The sequence below is a fragment of the Pongo abelii genome, chromosome 1 (assembly GCF_028885655.2).
Source record: "Pongo abelii isolate AG06213 chromosome 1, NHGRI_mPonAbe1-v2.0_pri, whole genome shotgun sequence".
Taxonomy (NCBI): Eukaryota; Metazoa; Chordata; class Mammalia; order Primates; family Hominidae; genus Pongo; species Pongo abelii.
The window spans coordinates 26,794,650-26,813,209 of NC_071985.2; the positions used below are offsets into that span (position 1 = coordinate 26,794,650).

Genomic DNA, 18,560 nt, shown 5'->3' on the forward strand with positions numbered 1-18,560 from the left:
CTTTATCTTTCTAATGCAATTTTGTATCTTTCCAATATATAGCAATTTCTTCTCAAGAAGCAACCTACCTTCCAGGTTACATTTAGTGGACACGGAGGCTCTTAGCTTAAGGTGTAAAAGCTTTAGATCCTCTTCAACTACCGATATTGTAGTCTGTGTCTAAAAATTGCAGAAGAGACAAGTATTCATAAAAGTGAGGCATAGTAAAAGCATTCACAGGCAATTATGGGACTCTAAAAAGGATTATACCCGAGAGACATCCATCATCTGCTTAATTTGATTTTTCATCTTCTCATTCCGGTCACCTAAAAAACAAAAGGCTTTCTTTCATTGCTTTTTCTTCCCTTGCTTTTTAAATCTATATTTTCTTGATTTACCCAAAACTATTTACCCAAACAATTTACCCAAAACTATTTACCCAAACAACTGTCATGTTCAAACATTTAAAGAACAAACAAAAACAGAACAGGATTAGACTGACTTTTAAGAGAACTGCAAACTTAAGACTGAAAAAGTGAATTCCCATTTGTACAATAAACATGTTATACATGCCATTCTTGAGCAAGAAGAAACATGTGAGATAAAAGCTCTTTCTTCCATCTGGGCTTAGTGTCTTATTCAGAAAGATTCCCTCCTATTCTCCTCCAGAATCTGCTACCAGGTGTGGTTTAAAACACCCACTACACAAGCAATATCCAACTTGAGAGAGGGCATCTAGAAACATTTTCCTCATCAGTAAACACTGCAACATTATAGCCTCCACTCTCATGGCCTTAGTTTATGGATCCAACCACCTCAGTACTCTCAAAACCAGTTGTGGTTTTCTTTCATGGCCTTAGTCAGTTTATGCCTCCAACCACCTCAGTACTCTTAAAACCAGTTGTGGGCCTTAAAACCACACAGCTACTGAGATGACGAATTTTAAAATGTTATCTCCATGAAATTGAGAAACAAGTTCCTACTACTGCATGTGTTCAATACTTAGAGGTGTAAGACATGACCAGTGCAGCTCCCGTGCACCCTTCTAGTCTCAATGTAAAAACAAAGCCAGTGTTCATTGCATGCTTATTGCTACACCACACCCGCTAGCAATCCACCTCTGCCCAATGCAAATAGACATACATTCAAATCCGATGTATTTACAACTTGAAAGCTTAAGAGGAAATTCAGCCAGCTGAAAAGTAGCACTGGTGCACTTAAAGACAGGAAGGCAAAAGGGGTCCATCCTCCTTGAGGCTGATCTTACCTCCCACTTCTCCATTTGCTAATTCATCTGAATCATTTCCACCTTTATTTTGACCCTCAGATTCAGATTCACATTCTAACAGATTCAACTGTGTAATGCAGTTAGTCAATGCCTAGAAAAGAAGTAAAAGGGCATTAAGAGTCTTTCCATTTAATTCAACAGATTTCATAATTCACAAGAATTAAGCTTGTATTCATGAGAATGTACTTACATTAATATTATCATCCTTGTGAGTAAGAGCTACTTCCAGATCTTTCTGAGACTTCTCAAATGATTTGATTTGCTCACTGAGCTCAGCATGTAATTTACTCCAGTCTTCGATTTCCTGCTGCAACTGAAAAGTTAAAACACATGATTCCCACAGGTTAGGGCTTTTGCACTGGAGACATCGGGACCACGTGAATGAGACAGGGAAGTAAGGAACCATGCCTCTCCTTGGCCTATCACTATGGGCTAAGACCTTGGTTAAGTGGGAGGGGAGAGTGGCCCCAACACTCAGAGCTGTAATGAGAACATCAGAGCTGTCAAGGAAATTGATCTTGTTTATCGCATCCTTCAGAAAATTGTAGCCAATTCAAATAATTCACTTCCAGAAGGAACAGAAGGGCTCATCCTACTATCTCCCAAGTCCACACTCCTGATCATGTAACCTTCCCTTGACTAGTGAAGCAGTAACTACTCAAAGGAGGGTTATAAAATATCTAACTCTTAGGTCTAAAAAGCCAATCTATTACCCACTTGAGGCTACTCAAGTTAATAGCAATTGGTGTTTGACAAAACAAGACTACACACTCTGATAGCCAAAATAAATTGTACAGAACAGAAAATCCAGAACAGATAGAGAATGGATACCTACACTCAATTTTGGAAGCACAGTTTAAACTTTGCATATCTAAGAACAGAATCCTGCACATATATTACCTTAAAAATAGATCTGAGTAAAGGCATTCATGAGGTATGATACTGGGTTCTCTATTTTACATGACCCAGGACACGCACTTTCCTTTACCTGCTCTTTTTTCTTCTTGAGCCTAGCATTTTCTTCTTGAACCCGATGGCATTCAGACTTCACCTTCTCTTCACTAAGCTTAGCTTCATTAAGTGCAATCTGAACCTAATGCAAAACACTCCTATTAGTGAATTAATTCCAAAGAAAACCAAAAAAAGTTACTTTTCCAACCCAACGTCATGTAGTTTTCATTTTTTGCACATTTTAGCATACATCAAATTTTTGCTCTGCAATCAAACTATGATATAGTATTAATATCCTGCAGAAATTATAGTCAGCTTTACCTCTGAAAATTCTGAGGCATTCATTGAAATAACATCCTGTAACTTCTCTATAGATTTCTTGTTTTCTGATATCTGCCATGTAAAAACAGAACACAAAATGCATATTAGGATTTCAGTAGAAACACTGGGATACATACTAAGAAGAAAAAACATCAACAAAGTATGTCCCAGAGCCATCCCCTATGTTTCAGGTAAAAGCAGGTGTTTCAGTTTTGCCCTCGGGAAAAATCAAGAACTTAAAGAGGTAAGGGAAAATAATCAAAGGCATAAATATTTCACGGAGTACACAACCTTCCTGGTTAGAATAAAATGTGGTAGATGACCAGACTAAAAGGTGAAAGAAAAGAAATTGAAAAAACTTTTAAGTAAACCAGTTCAAATCAATGTGACTTTTCTTTTTTCTTGTGGCAAGAGAAAAAAAAAAAATCCCCAAGGTACTTTAAAAATTCTCTTGCCTAAATTAAAAATGGTAAGATTGGAGTGAGAACAGACAGATCACCCATATAGAATTCTAGATAATTTATGAAGATTCTGGCTCCTCAAGGGGATGGAGCATAACCCTTCACTTTTTAACTGTGGGCTGTGTTAGTAACTTCCTTCCAAAGAGTACAATAATGCAAAAAGTTTAAAAAAAAAAAAAAGTAATTTTACAGTGAAGAAATCTGGCAATACTACCTCAGTGAGGTCATCAAGATTAATAGGGTGTGGGATTTATGGGAACCCTCTCTACTATCTTTGCAACTTTTAGGTCATTCTAAAACTATTCTATTAATAAAATAAAATGTTTACAGAAAAAAAAAAAAAAAAACTTTGCAAAACAAAACAAAACACAAGGACTGTTCAACTGGGTTTCTTAGTTGTTCCACATGTTTCGGAGGGCAGAGCCAAGCAATATGACAATTACCTAGGGTTGAGAACCAAAATACTTCCTAGGCCTGTAAGAATAACTTCTTGTGTAAGTACTTAAAATTCCACAAAAATGGACAGAAGTAGGTTCAACTTCCCTGACTCGTACTCTTACTTCACATAACAGCATGGAAAATAAAGAGTTCAACTCAATCTACAAAAGAGTTCAAAACCCAAATTATTAGTAACACTTAGCAGCAAAACTCTTACCAAGTCCTGATTCTTGACATTCTGTTCTCTCTCAGATTCTAGCATAACACGAAGATTTTTAGCTGTGTCATCCAGAATTTCCTGATTTTTTTCAAGTGTCTTGATTTTATCCTACAAAAAAGATATTAAGGTTGGTTATACTCATTACTTTTACTTTAGTTTTAAAATATAATCCCCAAAAGAAGTTTTTACCTTAAATTTAATTGCTTCATCAGAGAGAATCATATTTTGTTTCCTGGTTTCCTGAACATGTTTCTTTGATTCCTTGATCTATATAAAATAAAGCATTCAGAATCCAGAAATATAAAGTATAGTGCTACCAGAACTTATTTTCAAGTGACTGACCTCTTACAGAAGAAAACAGTACTTTACACATATGACTGCTTAAGATCTGGATGGTTTATAGGAATTAATGTAATAATAAATACTATTTAAAAATACCATAGTAACTGAACTATAAGATAGGTGACAATTCAAGCTGGGACCATGGAAAAAAAAAAACAAAAGAATAATTATACCTTCTGTTCATAATTTGACAATTTTTGTACAAGTTCTGTATTTTCTTTCATGATAGTCTTCAACTTCTCAGAAATTTGCTGTTCCGTGACTGAAAAAAGAAAAAATTAATAAGGTTATTATGATCACTAAATGAAACTGAATTACCCAATGTATCAGCAGCAAAGACATGTTATCTGGCACTATGAGGAAAAAGAACTTCTCAGCATAACTATTATGGTTTTAAAAAGTGATATGGTTTGGTTCTGTGTCTCCACCAAATCTCTTGTCAAATTATAGTCCCCAGTGTTCAGGTGGGGCCTGGTGGAAGGTGACTGGATCATAGGGCTAGGTTTCTCATGAGTGGTTTATCACCATCCCTGTGGTGCTATTCTGTGATGGTGACTGAGTTCTTGTGGAATCTGGTTGTTTTAAAAGTGTGCAGCACCTCCCCGCTCACTCTCTCTTGCTCCTGCTCCCGCCATGTAAGATGGCCCGCTCTCTCTTTGCCTTCTGCTATGAGTAAAAGCTCCCTGAGGCCTCCTCAGAAGCAGATGCCGCTATACTTCCTATAGCCTGCAGAAACATGAGCTAATTAAACTTCTTATAAATTACCCAGTTTCAGGTATTTCTTTTTTTGAGACAGGGTCTTGCTCTGTTGTCCAGGCTGGAGTTCAGTGGCGCAATCTCAGCTCACTGCAAACTCCGCCTCCCAAGCTCAAGCAATCCTCCTGCCTCAGCCTCCTGAGTAGCTGGGACTACAGGTGTGTGCCACCACACCCAGATTATTTTTGTATTTTTTTTTATAGATATGGGGTTTCTCCATGTTGCCCAGGCTGGTCTCAAACTCCTGAGCTCAAGCAATCCTCCTGCTTTGGCCTCCCGAAGTGTTGGGATTACAGGCATGAGCCACCACACCAGGCCTTGGGTATTTCTTTATAGCAGTGTGAAAACAGATTAATACAAAAAGCAATCTGCTAACAAGAATAAGGATGTAAAAATACAATTTAAGAAAAATATAATAAGAACCTTTATTTCTTATTATTATTGAAATAGACTCTATTTCAATGAGAGTCTAATTTATTTCCAAGATGGGAAATACAGTAAAATGTTATAGCTCAATATTCCTCCCTGCATGAAGCATCTTTCTTCTCAGAAAGTGGCATCACTTCAAATACGTCATTTGCAAAGAGAAACAGAAAATGCAGGCATGCTGATTTTTATTTCTAGTCCTCAAATTATCTACTTAATAAATATTTAATGTACTGACTAAATCATTAGCACAGGAACACTGGTCACATGTAATAAATTGGTAGTACATCAACATTTAAGGTCAATCTGCCCCAAATTAATTATCTTCTCCCTACGCCCACAATTTGTTCCTCCTCATCTCCTATCTCAGTTGGTAGCATCGCCATTTACTCTATCATCCAACCTGGCAACCTAGGAATAGTAAAGTTTTCAGAAGCTATAAGTCAGTCAGACATCAGAAGTCACTAAAACTACTTATATATAAAATCCATATCAAACACCAATACAGAGGGAATAGTACAAATAACAAAATAAGCCTAAAGATTTACCTTGATATACTCTATCCTTCACCTAGAAAAGAGAAATAAAATTAAATTTGATGTCAAACATTTTATTAATAGATGTATATAGTTTCTAATACAACTGTCAGAATTGTAACCAAACGAGAATTTAATAATACCTTGGTTTAGCATAATGAATCCTCAAGATGAAAAAACTTAAAAAGGTTAAAAAGCATTTCAAATTTAACCAGTAGTGATATGTTGTGGTCTGACAGAAAAAGCACTAAGGTAAATATCTTACTTTGCACAGCTAAAGATATGTTTATATATCTAAATGAGCACCAGTCTTATGAAATGAGCACTTAATTGAATAACAGAAATGGCTAATATTTTTGTAATAAATATATTAACGTTTTATTTACTCAAAGTCACTTATTTGACAACTCCAAATAGCCAGAAAGAAATCTAAAAACAATGACTACTCAAAAAGACTCTGAGGAAACAAAATTAAAGGTATGATCTTCGTACTAAGATGCACACCTCTTTTGCTCTCCAGAAAACACCTCAGAAATCCTACTCAAAGTTGACTACTGGCTGAATTTTAAAATAATGCTATAAATACTAAGCTAGATTATTTGATTTTCCTAGACCACTAAAAACAGTGCTCATAAACCTGACAGGGAAGGGAAGACGGCTAGAGGAAAATGCATAAGCAACAAGAAAAATGACAACTATCATCTTCCTAAAAGGGCACCCAAATCATCCCCCAAAAGCCAGCACTAAATTATAGGACAAGAAAATCTAAGCAGTAACTAATATTGTAAAAAGAATATTACTAAATTTCTTTGCAACCCAGAACATATTTTCCCTTTCAAATGTTATGCTGATGAGATACTAACACCAGTCCACAAATCATCCATAATCTCAGTAAATATACTGTTTACATAATATACTGTATTACTGTATATAATAATTAATATACTGTATCCATAATTCCAGTATCTAAATCTCACTTATAATACCATTGTTACAGGAATATGCATTCAGAAAATTCCAACATGGAAAGAAATTACTATCTCTCTAATGTCATGGCCTTGCTAATTCCTCTGCTCCATTTCACCCAAACTAACAGGCAAGTAGAGACCAAGGTTCCAAAAGTCAAGTGCTGAGGCTGAGGAACAGCAGTTAGGACACAGAGCCTATATAACTTTCTGAAAAACGAAAAAGGCGTTAGAATTTTTTTATTAACAAATAGGAGAAACAAGAGTGGGAAATGTAAAATGTTTTCACCTTTTCCCCTTCCATTTACCCTTTAATTCTCCCTTTTTATCTGAAGAAAAGCACCACGAGGTTAGAGAAGGCCTCACAGGAAAAAAGACCCTTCTTTTTAAGTAATTTTACAATCAATTGTGAAAGCAGAGAAAATTTTATTAATGATGATATATACGATATAATTATGAAATCAGAAAAAGAGTACTCGGTTTTAGAAAGATTTGTATCCAATAATTTTGGCCATTTTAACTGTGAAGTTTCAATACAAAGCTTTTCATCTGCAAAGCTCATTTACACAAATAATCTTCTCCCAATTATGTTAAATAACTATGAAGCTGAATGCTATATAGCATAATCATAAGGATGTACAAGTATGAGTATACACACTTATACATACATACGTTTAAGTCTGAAAGACAAATTCTGCACAGAAGATAAAAAAATTAATGGTATGTCTTTACACATGATATAATTTGCATTTCGAAATAAAAAGATACTTTCTGAGTAAAATAGTACATGATCAAATCAGAAAATCTGGGAAATACACATTTTTTAAATACTGAAAACTTACCTCATCTCCTAGATATAAGAATTTTTATCATTTTGTTGTATTTCCTTGCAGCATTTATTTTCTGTGTGTATGTTTATGTAATATACAGTTTATCTATACCTTAAAGTCTTGGTTTCTACTTTTTTTCTACTTCATGTTAAATTGTGAGTATTTGTTGTGCCCCTATGTCTTTGAATTATATAAAGCAGCCTAATATCCCATTATATGAACATTCAATAATTTAACAATTTTCCCACTGTGAATCACAGTAGGTTATGTCAAAGTTTTCACTCTAATAAATACTATTCTACGGAATGCTCTTATGTAAGATATTTAAAACTTTTTTTTTGAGACAGTCTCACTTTGTCGCCTAGGCTGGAGTGCAGTGGCATGATCTGCCTCCCCGGTTCAAGCGATTCTCCTGCCTGAGCCTCCCAAGTAGCTGGGATTACAGGCTCCTGCCACCATCCCCAGCTAAGTTTTGTATTTTTAGTAGAGACGGGGTTTTGTCTTGTTGGCCAGGCTGGTCTCAAACTCCTGGCCTTATGTGATCCACCCGCCTCCGCCTCCCAAAGTGCTGGTATTACAGGTGTGAGCCACCACACCCGGCCATGTAAGATATTTAATGCATGATTGGTTCTTTCTTTCTTTTTTTTTTTTTTTGAGATGGAGTCTCACTCTGTCACCCAGGCTGGAGTGCAGTGGCGCATCTCAGCTCACTGCAGCCTCTGCCTCCCAGGTTCAAGTGATTCTCTGCCTCAGCGTCCTGAGTAGCTGGGATTACAGGCATGTGCCACAACACCCGGCTAATTTTCGTATTTTTAGAAGAGATGGGGTTTTGTCATGTTGGCTAGGCTGGTCTCGAACTCCTGGCCTCAAGTGATCCGCCTGCCTCGGACTCTCAAAGTACTGGGATTACAGGCGTGAGCCACTGTGCCTGGCCGATTGGTTATTTCTTTAGGATCGATTACTAGACGTGATATTAATACAATATAAAAGGATATAACCATTTTTAAGGCTTATCATACACATCATGAAACTATTTTTCAGGATGGCTCTAAGAATTCCTAGTTCTACTAACAGTGTACACATGACCTATCTAATTCTTTCTTTTTTTCCTTTGTGAGTTGAAATAAAGACTCACCTAATTCTTAAAATTTAGATTTTGATATAAGGGACATATAAACTGAAGTTTTCCCATTGAGATTATACATGTTATCTTATTCACTTAAGAATTTACCAACACAAAAATTATACTAAATTATTTTACAAGGTTAGCTTGAATTAAAAGCATTGATTTCTGTTCATATTAGAAACTGAAAAACGACTGTGATTATAAAACCATACTTGAATTTATGAGTTAAAGTATGCATTAATTTACTCACAACAAGGACAGTTCTCCATAAGAAAACGGCAAACGAAGCAATTCCCAAGAAGGCAGTGATAAGTACAGGTTTCCATGGCAGTCCATAAAAATCAGGCCCAGGCTGAACATCATCAGGCAATGTAGCAACTAACTGAATGTTAGAAATAATGTTAGAAATAATGAGAAACCTTGAAGAAGCTTACCATAAAGCAGTCACAAAGACTCAATCACAGAAATTCTAAACCAACTCTATCAGATACCTATCCCCTCAAAAATCTTCAGTAGCTCTCACTGCTTCAAGAAAAATAGGATACTGGGAGTCTCATACTTATTGTTTGGCCTGTGGTGTTTTGAAGTACTATGACTCTTAAATATCTTTAGGTTGGGCATATATTTCTAGTTTCAATAGGCCCTGATAAAATATGCTATCTAAAACATGGATGGAATCTCTCTGCATCATACTTTTCTCTTGAATAAATTGGTTTTTATTGCTTAAAAAACCACATAAGACAAAAAACCTTTTATATACAAGTAACTAACTTTTTATGGCTGCAAATAAAACCAATATGATGATAATGAATACCACAAATAATGTGTTATTCCTCTAAGATTTAAAATCTTAAATCGACTTACATAAACAAAGAACAAATGCTGACTAAGTTCGGATAGCTCCTGATAACTGATCTAGATAAACCGCTTTGAATTTAGTGCCTTAATTCTAAATGTTTCCTTGAAAACAGTGCATTAAACACCTGTCTGCTCTATGCTGTTTTCGCAGCCCTCTACAAGTACACTATCACACTGGTCCCATCCCGCAACAGAGCCGGGGGTTATGCGGAAAAGACCTGTAGGTTCTCTGTGTTTTGATCATGACTTCACACCAGAACACAAAGTGCTGTCACTTCGTAAGTACTCAATTAAAAAAAAAAAGAGTGACGAAACCTTCTCAAACACACTCCCACCTGCCTCCCTAAACAGCATAGAAACGTCTTGCTTTCCTCGGATCTGACACACTCCACTTCTCCTTTGCACAATCAGCGCACCCACTTTGCTTAGAACTCATCCACCCGCCTGTGACAGCTTGGGTCCCTCCCCTGGGAATGGGGACTGTCACCTCCAGCAGCTTGGCTATGAAGGCTGCGTAGAGCACAGACAGGGGTCCCAGAAGTTCCGGGTCCCCCGGGGTAGCGGTGATAGAAGGTACAGTGGCAGGTACTGAGTCCATTGTGTAGAACAGCTGAACGCAAGCGACAATTCCCTGCGGAATGGCACTGGGCCCCCTGTCTTTCAGAGCTTCCTCCTCCGGAAAGGCCCCAGTTCAGGGGGCGGACTCTGGGAGTGAGCTTCGCCTTCCACCGCTGCCTGCACTTTCGCTTTATGCCTCCTATAAAACACGTCATCAGCCACTGCCCCTGGCGCACTTCAAGGCACCAAAGGAGCCGGCCGGCGAGGGCGGGGCCAGAGCAGACGGAACCAACTATCGAGGGGAACGGGAGAGAAGAGCGAATAGGGCTAGAGCGGAAGAATCCAAGTGAAGGGAGGCGGAAGTGACTGGCGCTTCCGCCAGGAACCGGCGACTTAAAGAGCCCCGGAGTAAGGAGGCCAGGGATCTACGTGGAGGAGGATTGGGGGCGGCAGCTGGGGAAAAGGAGAAAGGCAGGTCTCTCGTGCCGGCCCGGAGCTGGCCCTTCCTGTCACAGCGTGGAAGGACCACCGCTCAGATGGGGCGCCGCTGCAGTGCGCGGCCTTTCTTCCCTGTCCACTCAGTCCTCTGCTTACTGTTCCGCCTCCAGACCTCCATTGCGCTCGCTGTCTCACATTCTTGCCGACACTCTATTAAAAAGTCTTACCCAGGAGTCATGTCATCGTGTCACCCCCATGCACATGGGTTCAGTTATGGGTCCCACTTTTTTTTTTAGATGGTGGCTGCGGGGAAGGGGAGGGAGTCTCCCTATGTTACCCAGGCTGGACTCGAACTCCGGGGCTCAAGCCATCTGAGAAGCTGGGACATGACTTGTGGAAAAGGACAAGGATAATGAATAGTATGGAAATGACGTTCCAAAAGTTGAAGAAACCAGGGACATTTAATCTGTGGGGAAAAACGGTATCTGTAGATAAAAAATACCATTTTTAGACCTTTAAAGGTCTCTCTTCGAGTTGAATATAAAGTCAACTCAGAGGAACAATCAAGCAAGAACAAGCAGGAAAACCCTGAGAAAGAAGAGCAATGAAGGGTGTGGTACAAGAGGAGGGCAGGATCTGTAATAACAGTATGGTACTGGCCCAAGAATGCAGACCGACCACGGGGCAGAATAAAAAATCCAGAAATAGACCCAACTGCACTGGAAATTTGGGATACAGCAAGGCAGCTGGTTAACAGACTTTAATAAGTGGTATTACATATCTAGATAAAAATATGGAAAATGATAAAACTGGATCTTTTTCTCATTGTTCATAAATTCCAAGTTAATCAGAAACCTGAATGTAAAAAATGAAAACAAACAAGTAGTTGAAAAAATTTAGTGACTGTCTCTATGTATTATGTGAGTGGGCAAGACCTTCCTAATTATGTATCAAAATCCAAAAGCAACAAAGAAAAAGATTTGTACATTTGATTACTGGAAAACCAAAAAAACTTGCCCAACCCCATCCAAAAAATTGCAAAATAATCAAAGTTTGGCAAGGGTAACCTAACAAAAAGTATTTGTAACATATTATGAAGGATTAATATTCCTAAAATATAAAGTGCTTTACAAATAAGAACATAGCCGCCAGCAAACCTATAGAAAAATGGGCTGAGGTAATGAACAGATCCCAGGAAAAGAAATGCAAATAATTTAAAAACATATGGAAACATGCTCTGCCTCACTCATGATACAAGAAATACAAAATGAACCTACAATGAAATATGATTTCTCACTTATCTTGGCAAGATCCAAACATTTGACAACACACTCTGTAGGTGAGAGAATGTGGAGGAAGCAGGCACTGTCATTCTATGCTGATCTTTACATAAAATCATACAATCCTATGATTTGGCAGCGTCTCCCGAAATAACTTGTGTATTTACCTACTGACTCCACAATCCCACTTCTAAAGATCTATCTCAAAGCTACTGGGGATATAACAACAAATGCTGAAAAAATATATGCACAAAACTATATTATTCCAGCATTACTTATAACAAAAGACTAGAAACAACCAAAATGGCCATGAATGAAAGACATATTAAATACAACAAAGTATACTGTGAAGCTATAAAAGAAAATAATTTTGTATACTGCTAGGGTATGCTGTCAGAATACATTTTTTTAAAAGGTAGAGAAAAGTAGAGACTACTACTTTTATCTAAGAAAGTTAGGATTTTTTTTCTTTACAGCTTTAAGGGAAATATGACATTCAATAAGTTATATGTATTTAAAGTGCACAGTTTGATCAGTTTTGCATATGAATATACCTGTGAAACCATCATCACAACCAACATAGTGAACCTCCCAAAGTCTCCTTATTCCCTTGGTAATCTCCTGCCCCTTTTCATCCCTCCCTGCCCCCGAAGCAGAATGTCTGTCATAATAGATTAGTTTGCATTTCCTAAAGTTTTATATGTATGTAATAATGCACGATTATATTTTCTGTGGCTTCTCTCATTTGGCATAATTTGAAATTCACCCACATTGCTGCACATATCTATAATGGTTCATTTGTTTTTATTGCTGAGTAGCATTTCATTGTATGGGTATGCCATAATCTGTTTACCTGTCATCTATAGATGGATATTTGTTTTTTTCCAGTTTTAGGCTTTTACAAATAAAACTTCCAAGACTATCACGGAGATGAATCTGCCACAGCTAGAAATGCTCAAGAACCAGCTGGACCAGGAAATGGAGTTCTTGTCCACCTCCACTGCCCAGCTCAAAGTGGTACAGACCAAGTATGTAGAAGCCAAGGACTGTCTGAACATGCTGAGTAAGAGCAATGAGGGAAGAGAATTACTCCTCCCACTGACGAGTTTGATGTATGTCCATGAGAAGCTGCATGATGTGGAACATGTGCTCACTGATGTAGGAACTGGGTACTATGTAGATAAGATAGCTGAGGATGCCAAGGACTTCTTCAAGAGGAAGACAGACTTCCTAACCAAGCAGATAGAGAAAATCCACCAGCTCTCCAGGAGCACGCCATGGAACCGGCTGTCATGGAAATGATGAGCCAGACGATTCAGCAGCCCAGAGCCCTGGGGGCAGCTCAGGCTACTGCTAAGACCTGAGAGTTTGTTGCAGAAATGGGGCAGAGGGATACCCCTTGGGCATGGCTTCCTGGTGCCAGGGAAGGGAAGGGTCTTATGTTTAATGCCAGTAAATGTGCCAGCTGGGCAGAAAAAATAAACTGTCAAAAACATTGATCTACAAGTCTTTCTATGCATGTATAATTTATTTTCACTCGGGTAAATGTGTCTCAGGTAAATGTTTAGGAGAAGAATGGCTGGATCATATGACCAGTGTAGGTTTACCTTCTTAAGAAACTGACAAGCTGTTTTTCAACATAGCTGTACCACTTCACATCCCCATCAGCAGTGTATGATACTTCCATTTCCTCCACATCTTCTCCAACACATGGTAAAATCAGTTTTTGAAATTTTAGCCATTATAGTAAGTGTGTAGTGGTAACTCATTCTGCTTTAAATTGGCATTTCCCTGATAATTATGCTGAACATTTTTAAATGTGCTTACTTGCAATTGGTATATCTTCCATGGTAAAGTGTAATTTTACTGCATTACATTTTTTTAGATGAATTTTGAGAGTTCTTTATGTATTCTGAATACAAATATTTTATCAGATAGATGCTCTGCAGTGACTCTTTCCCAGTCTATAGTTTGTATAACAGTGTATTTTGAAGAGATGTTTTTATTTTGATTAAATCCAAATTATCAAATTTCTCCTTTATGAATCATACTTTTGATGTCAACTGTAAGAAATCTTTGCCAATCCAAGTTCAACAAAATTTTTCTCTTAATTTTTCCTAGAAGTTTTATAGTTTTAGGGTTTACATTTAAGTCTATGATCTGCTTTGAGTTAATTTATGTACATGATGTGAGGTATGGATCAATTTTTTGCATATAAATATCTAATAGTTTTGGTACCATTTGTTGAAAAGACTTTCCTTTTTACATTTAATTGTCTTTCCACCTTTGTCAGAAGTCCACTGTCATACATGTATATTTCTGGATTTTCTATTTTGTTCCAATGGTCTATTCATCTGCTGTCTTAATTACTAGAGCTTTATAATAAGTCTTGAAATTACATGATGCTTGGGCTATTCTAGGTCCTCTACATTTTCCATAAGAATTGTAGAATCAGCTTGTCATTTAAAAAAAAATCCTTCTGAGTTTTTAATTGGGGCTATGTTAATGCAAGTGATCAAATTGGGGAGCTTAACAATATAGTCTTCTGACTCATAAACAAGGTCTATCTCTCCATCTATTTAGGTCTTCTTTAATTTCTATCAGCAATATTTTATAGTTTTTAATGCATATGTCTTACACACTTTGCCACATTTATCCATAAGTACTCCATATTTTTGATACTATTGTACATGGAATTTAACTTCAATTTCAAATTGTTCATTGCTACTATATATAAATACAACTGCTTTTAGAGGTAAATCTTTATCTAGCAACCTTACTAAACTTAGTACATCTAGTAGATTTTTTTCTACATCCCACCAGATTTTATGCATGTTGCCTGCAAAAAAAAAGACAATTTTACTTATTTCCCAATCTGGATGCATTTTATTTCTTTTTCTTGCCTTAGTGCACTGGCTGTTGCCTTGTAACACTGAACAGATGTAAGGAGAGTAGACATTCTTGTTTCACTTCTGGATCTTGCGGGAAAAACATTGAATCATTCACTATTAAGTATGATGTTCATTTTAAGTCTTTCATAAAAGTGATTTAAGTACCCTTCCATTCCTAGTTTGTTGATATATTTATTGTTTTTTAAATTACATAGTAATCAATTTTAGATTTTTTCTGAAGTGGTTTTCTGTGTTTGTTGAACTGAACATATGGATTGTCTTTTTAAAGTTTGTCATTATGGTTAATTACACTGATTTTCAAATGTTAAGCAAACTTTGTATTCTTGGTGTTAACCCTATTTGGTCATAGAGTATTTTCCTTTTTATATACTGTTGGATTTGATTTGCTAAAATTTTTGTTTAGAATTTTTGTACCAATGTTTATGAGAGATACTGGTCTGTGGTTTTCTTTCTTACTTGTCTTTGTCTTGTTTTGATATCCTGGTAACATCAGCTTCATACAATGAGCTGGGAAGTATTTTCTGCTCTTCAGTTTAATAGACAAGTTTGTGTAGAATTTGTATTATTTCTTCATCTTAAGTTTAATAGAATTCAGCAGTGAAGCCACCTGGGTTTTCTTTGTGGAATGGTTTTTAGCTGTAATTCCAATTTATTTAATAGTCATAAGGTTATCTGTTTCTTCCTGAATGAGCTTTTGCAGTCTGTGTTTTAGAATTTCTTCATCTAAATTGTCAAATTAGTTGACATAAATTGCTCATAATATTCCCTTATTATAATTCTAACATCTGAAGAATCTGTGGTGATGTCTCTCTGATTGCTGCTATTGGTAATCTGTATTCCCTCTCTTCTTTCCCTGTTCGCTTTGGCTATAGGTTAATCAGTTTTATTAATCTCAAAGAACCAGGTTTTGGTTGCACTGATTTTCTCTCTTTTCCTTTTGTTTTCTATTTCATTGAATTATGCTCTTATCTTCATTATTTCTTTTCTTCTGTTTACTTGAGGATTAATTTGCTCTTCTTTTTCTAGTCTCTTACGGTGGAAAATAAAGTCACTTATTTGAGACCTTTCTTTTTTTTTCTAATATAGGTAGTGCTATACATTTCCCACTAGTTCTTTGGCGACATTGTACACACTTGATATATTTGTTTTCATTTTCTTGTCTTTATTTTTTTTTCTTTTCTTGAGACAAGGTCTCATTCTGTCACCCAGGCTGGAGTGCAGTGGTGCAATCTCTGCTCACTGCAGCCTCGACCTCTGGGCTCAAGCAACCTTCCCACTTCAGCCTCCTGAGTAGCTGGGACTACAGACATGTGCCACCATGTCCAGGTGTGTGTGTGTGTGTGTGTGTGTGTGTGTTTTGTAGAAACAGGATTTCACCATGTTGTTTAGGCTGGTCTTGAAGTTCTGGGCTCAAGTGATCCTCCTGCCTCAGCCTTCCAAAGGGCTGGGATGCCACTGCGCCTGGCCTGTTTTCATTTTCATTCATCTCAAAATACTAATTTCTCCTTTTCCTCTTAAACTCATAAGATGTTCAGAAAGAAGTGTGTCACCTAGTTTCCAAATATTTGGGGATTTTCCAGATATTTCCATTATTCATTTCTAACTTAATTATACTGTGAAGAGAACACACTTTGTACTGCTTGAATCATTTTATATTCATTAGACTTGTTTTATGGCTGATAATATAGTTTATTTTGGTAAACGCTTCATGTGCACTAAAAAGTATATGTATTCTGCTCTTCTTGGGTGGAATGTTCCATAAACATCAATAATGTCAAGTTGGTTAATGATGATGTTCATAACTTCTAGATCCTTATTGACTTCCTATTCTATCAGTTATTGAGAAGGGATACTGAAATCTCCAATTATAATTGTAAATTGATCATCAATAAGAATAACTGGCCAGGCATGGTGGCTCATGTCTGTAATCCCAACATTTAGGGAGGCTGAGGCAGGCAAATTACTTGAGCCCAGGATTTTGAGACCAGACTGGGAAACATGGCAAAACCCTGTCTCTACAAAAAATATAAAAAATGGTAGTGCACACCTGTAGTCCCAGCTACTCAGGAGGCTGAGGTAGGAGGATCACCTGAGCCCAGAGAGGTTGAGGCTGCAGTGAGCCGTGATCACATCACTGGACTCCAGCCTGGGAAACAGGGTGAGACCCTATCTTAACAAAAAAAAAAAAAAAAAAAAAAAAGAATTATTCTTGATTGGATTGAAACACACCAAATATTTTTAAATCCATGACAGCATAATGATTATTAGAAAGAGTCAGAAACAAACAAAACCCTTTGGGCATCATTTGATAATGCCATGAATGAGTTGTCTAACTTGTTATTTTGAAAATTGTTTAAATAAACAAAAAGAATCAAATATTTACCCTGTCTTAACTACACAAGCCAAATCTCAGTGTAAAGAATACTTGATCATAAGTTTCTCTTTGTAGAAATGCCCCAGCCTTTAAATGAAGGAGGAACAATATAAAGAGAATTTTAAAAAAAGAGGGACACCCAGATGTTAAATGCCTCCTGATGGAAGTACATAACATCTCCTATTAAGTATTCTTGACAAACAAAATTGAATCTGAATTTGACTACTGATGCAACTATCAATTCCCAGGAAATATAAAGAACCAGAGGAACATGTTAAAATACACCAGGGGGATGTAGTCAGCAAAATCTAGACCATCATATACCTTAGAAGCCAAACAAAACTGTTCTTCAATGAATGCACTACAATAACAACAACAATAACAGAAAGAACTCCACAGACAGTAACTGGTATGAGACTCACCCTCCCACTGAAAGCAACAAGCAAACTAAACAAAAGATATTTTAAAAACTGTTTTTCATATAGAGAACAACAGGCAGCATATAATTGTGACCCCTGAGAGAAAAGAAACAAATAGGTGAGCTCTACAACCTCCCAGCTTTCTACCTGGTGGTACTTTCTTGACTTCAGTGCAGGGATGGGGAACCCAAGCAGAGTACACCAATCTTGCAGAGGAGGCAGAGATTAAAGCTCGGGGAGACTGAGGCATCTGAAATATGCAGGAAAAGGTACCAGAAAGATGGATACTATGGGCTGGGCACAGTGGCTCACACCTGTAATCCCAGCACTTTGGAAGGCCGAGGCCGGTGGATCACGAGGTCAGGAGTTCGAGACCAGCCTGGCCAAGATGGTGAGAAACCCCGTCTCTACTGAAAAATACAAAAATTAGCCGGGTGTGGTGGTGGGTGCCTGTAATCCCAGCTACTTGGGAGGCTGAGGCAGGAGAATCGCTTGAACCTGGGAGGTGGAGGTTGCAATGAGCCGAGATGGCGCCACTGCACTCTAGCCTGGGCAACAGAGCAAGACTCCGTCTCAAAAAAAAAAAAAAAAAAAAAAAAAAAAAGATGGACACTAGGAACAAGTAGAGTTCCAGAAATATGCAAGGAGGTCTCCCCTTCAGCCTCAGCCTGAATTCTAAACAGCATCTGTGTAGGGTAAGATTCCTTGAGGATAGGCAAAGAATAATTAAAGGAAAAAAGAACAACTGTAAGCTAAACAATTCCCAGAGTTGTCACAGGGCTGCAAGACATTTGAATTCCAGCTAGTCAGAGTGAACTGCACACAAAAAATTACGGCCAATAAGCAGTGAAAAAGTGCTCAATATCATTAATCATCAGGAATTACAATTAAAACCACAAAGACATACCCACTACAATGGCTAAAATTTAAGACTGATAATACCAAGTGTTAGGGAAGGTGTGGTCAAATGGAAGTTTCATTAACTGCTGATGGAAGTATAAAATGGTTCAGTCACTTTTGGGAATTATTGGGTGATGGTCCCATGGATTCTCTGCTTTTGAATATTTGAAATTTTCCAGGAT

General features: G+C 37.4%; 1 protein-coding gene and 1 pseudogene across 5 annotated transcripts in view; one reads left to right on the forward strand and one right to left on the reverse strand.

Annotated features, from left to right (window-relative positions):
* Positions 1-18,560, reverse strand: part of MIA3 (MIA SH3 domain ER export factor 3) — a 75,627-nt gene that overhangs the window by 11,585 nt on the left and 45,482 nt on the right. For 3 of the 5 annotated variants that reach the window (XM_054519979.2, XM_002809423.6, XM_024233907.3), the window contains 11 exons: positions 8,890-9,021; positions 5,731-5,752; positions 4,174-4,262; positions 3,848-3,925; positions 3,656-3,766; positions 2,540-2,611; positions 2,256-2,360; positions 1,458-1,580; positions 1,247-1,358; positions 250-305; positions 69-159 (listed from right to left, as the gene is read on the reverse strand). In XM_054519979.2, the coding sequence (XP_054375954.1) occupies positions 69-159; positions 250-305; positions 1,247-1,358; positions 1,458-1,580; positions 2,256-2,360; positions 2,540-2,611; positions 3,656-3,766; positions 3,848-3,925; positions 4,174-4,262; positions 5,731-5,752; positions 8,890-9,021 (991 nt within the window). Of the gene's footprint in view, positions 1-68; positions 160-249; positions 306-1,246; positions 1,359-1,457; positions 1,581-2,255; positions 2,361-2,539; positions 2,612-3,655; positions 3,767-3,847; positions 3,926-4,173; positions 4,263-5,730; positions 5,753-8,889; positions 9,022-9,984; positions 11,018-18,560 lie in introns of those variants that run through there. The other 2 variants (XM_024233912.3, XM_009237422.4) reach the window with 2 other exon arrangements.
* Positions 10,921-13,603, forward strand: LOC129060567 (prefoldin subunit 5-like; annotated as a pseudogene).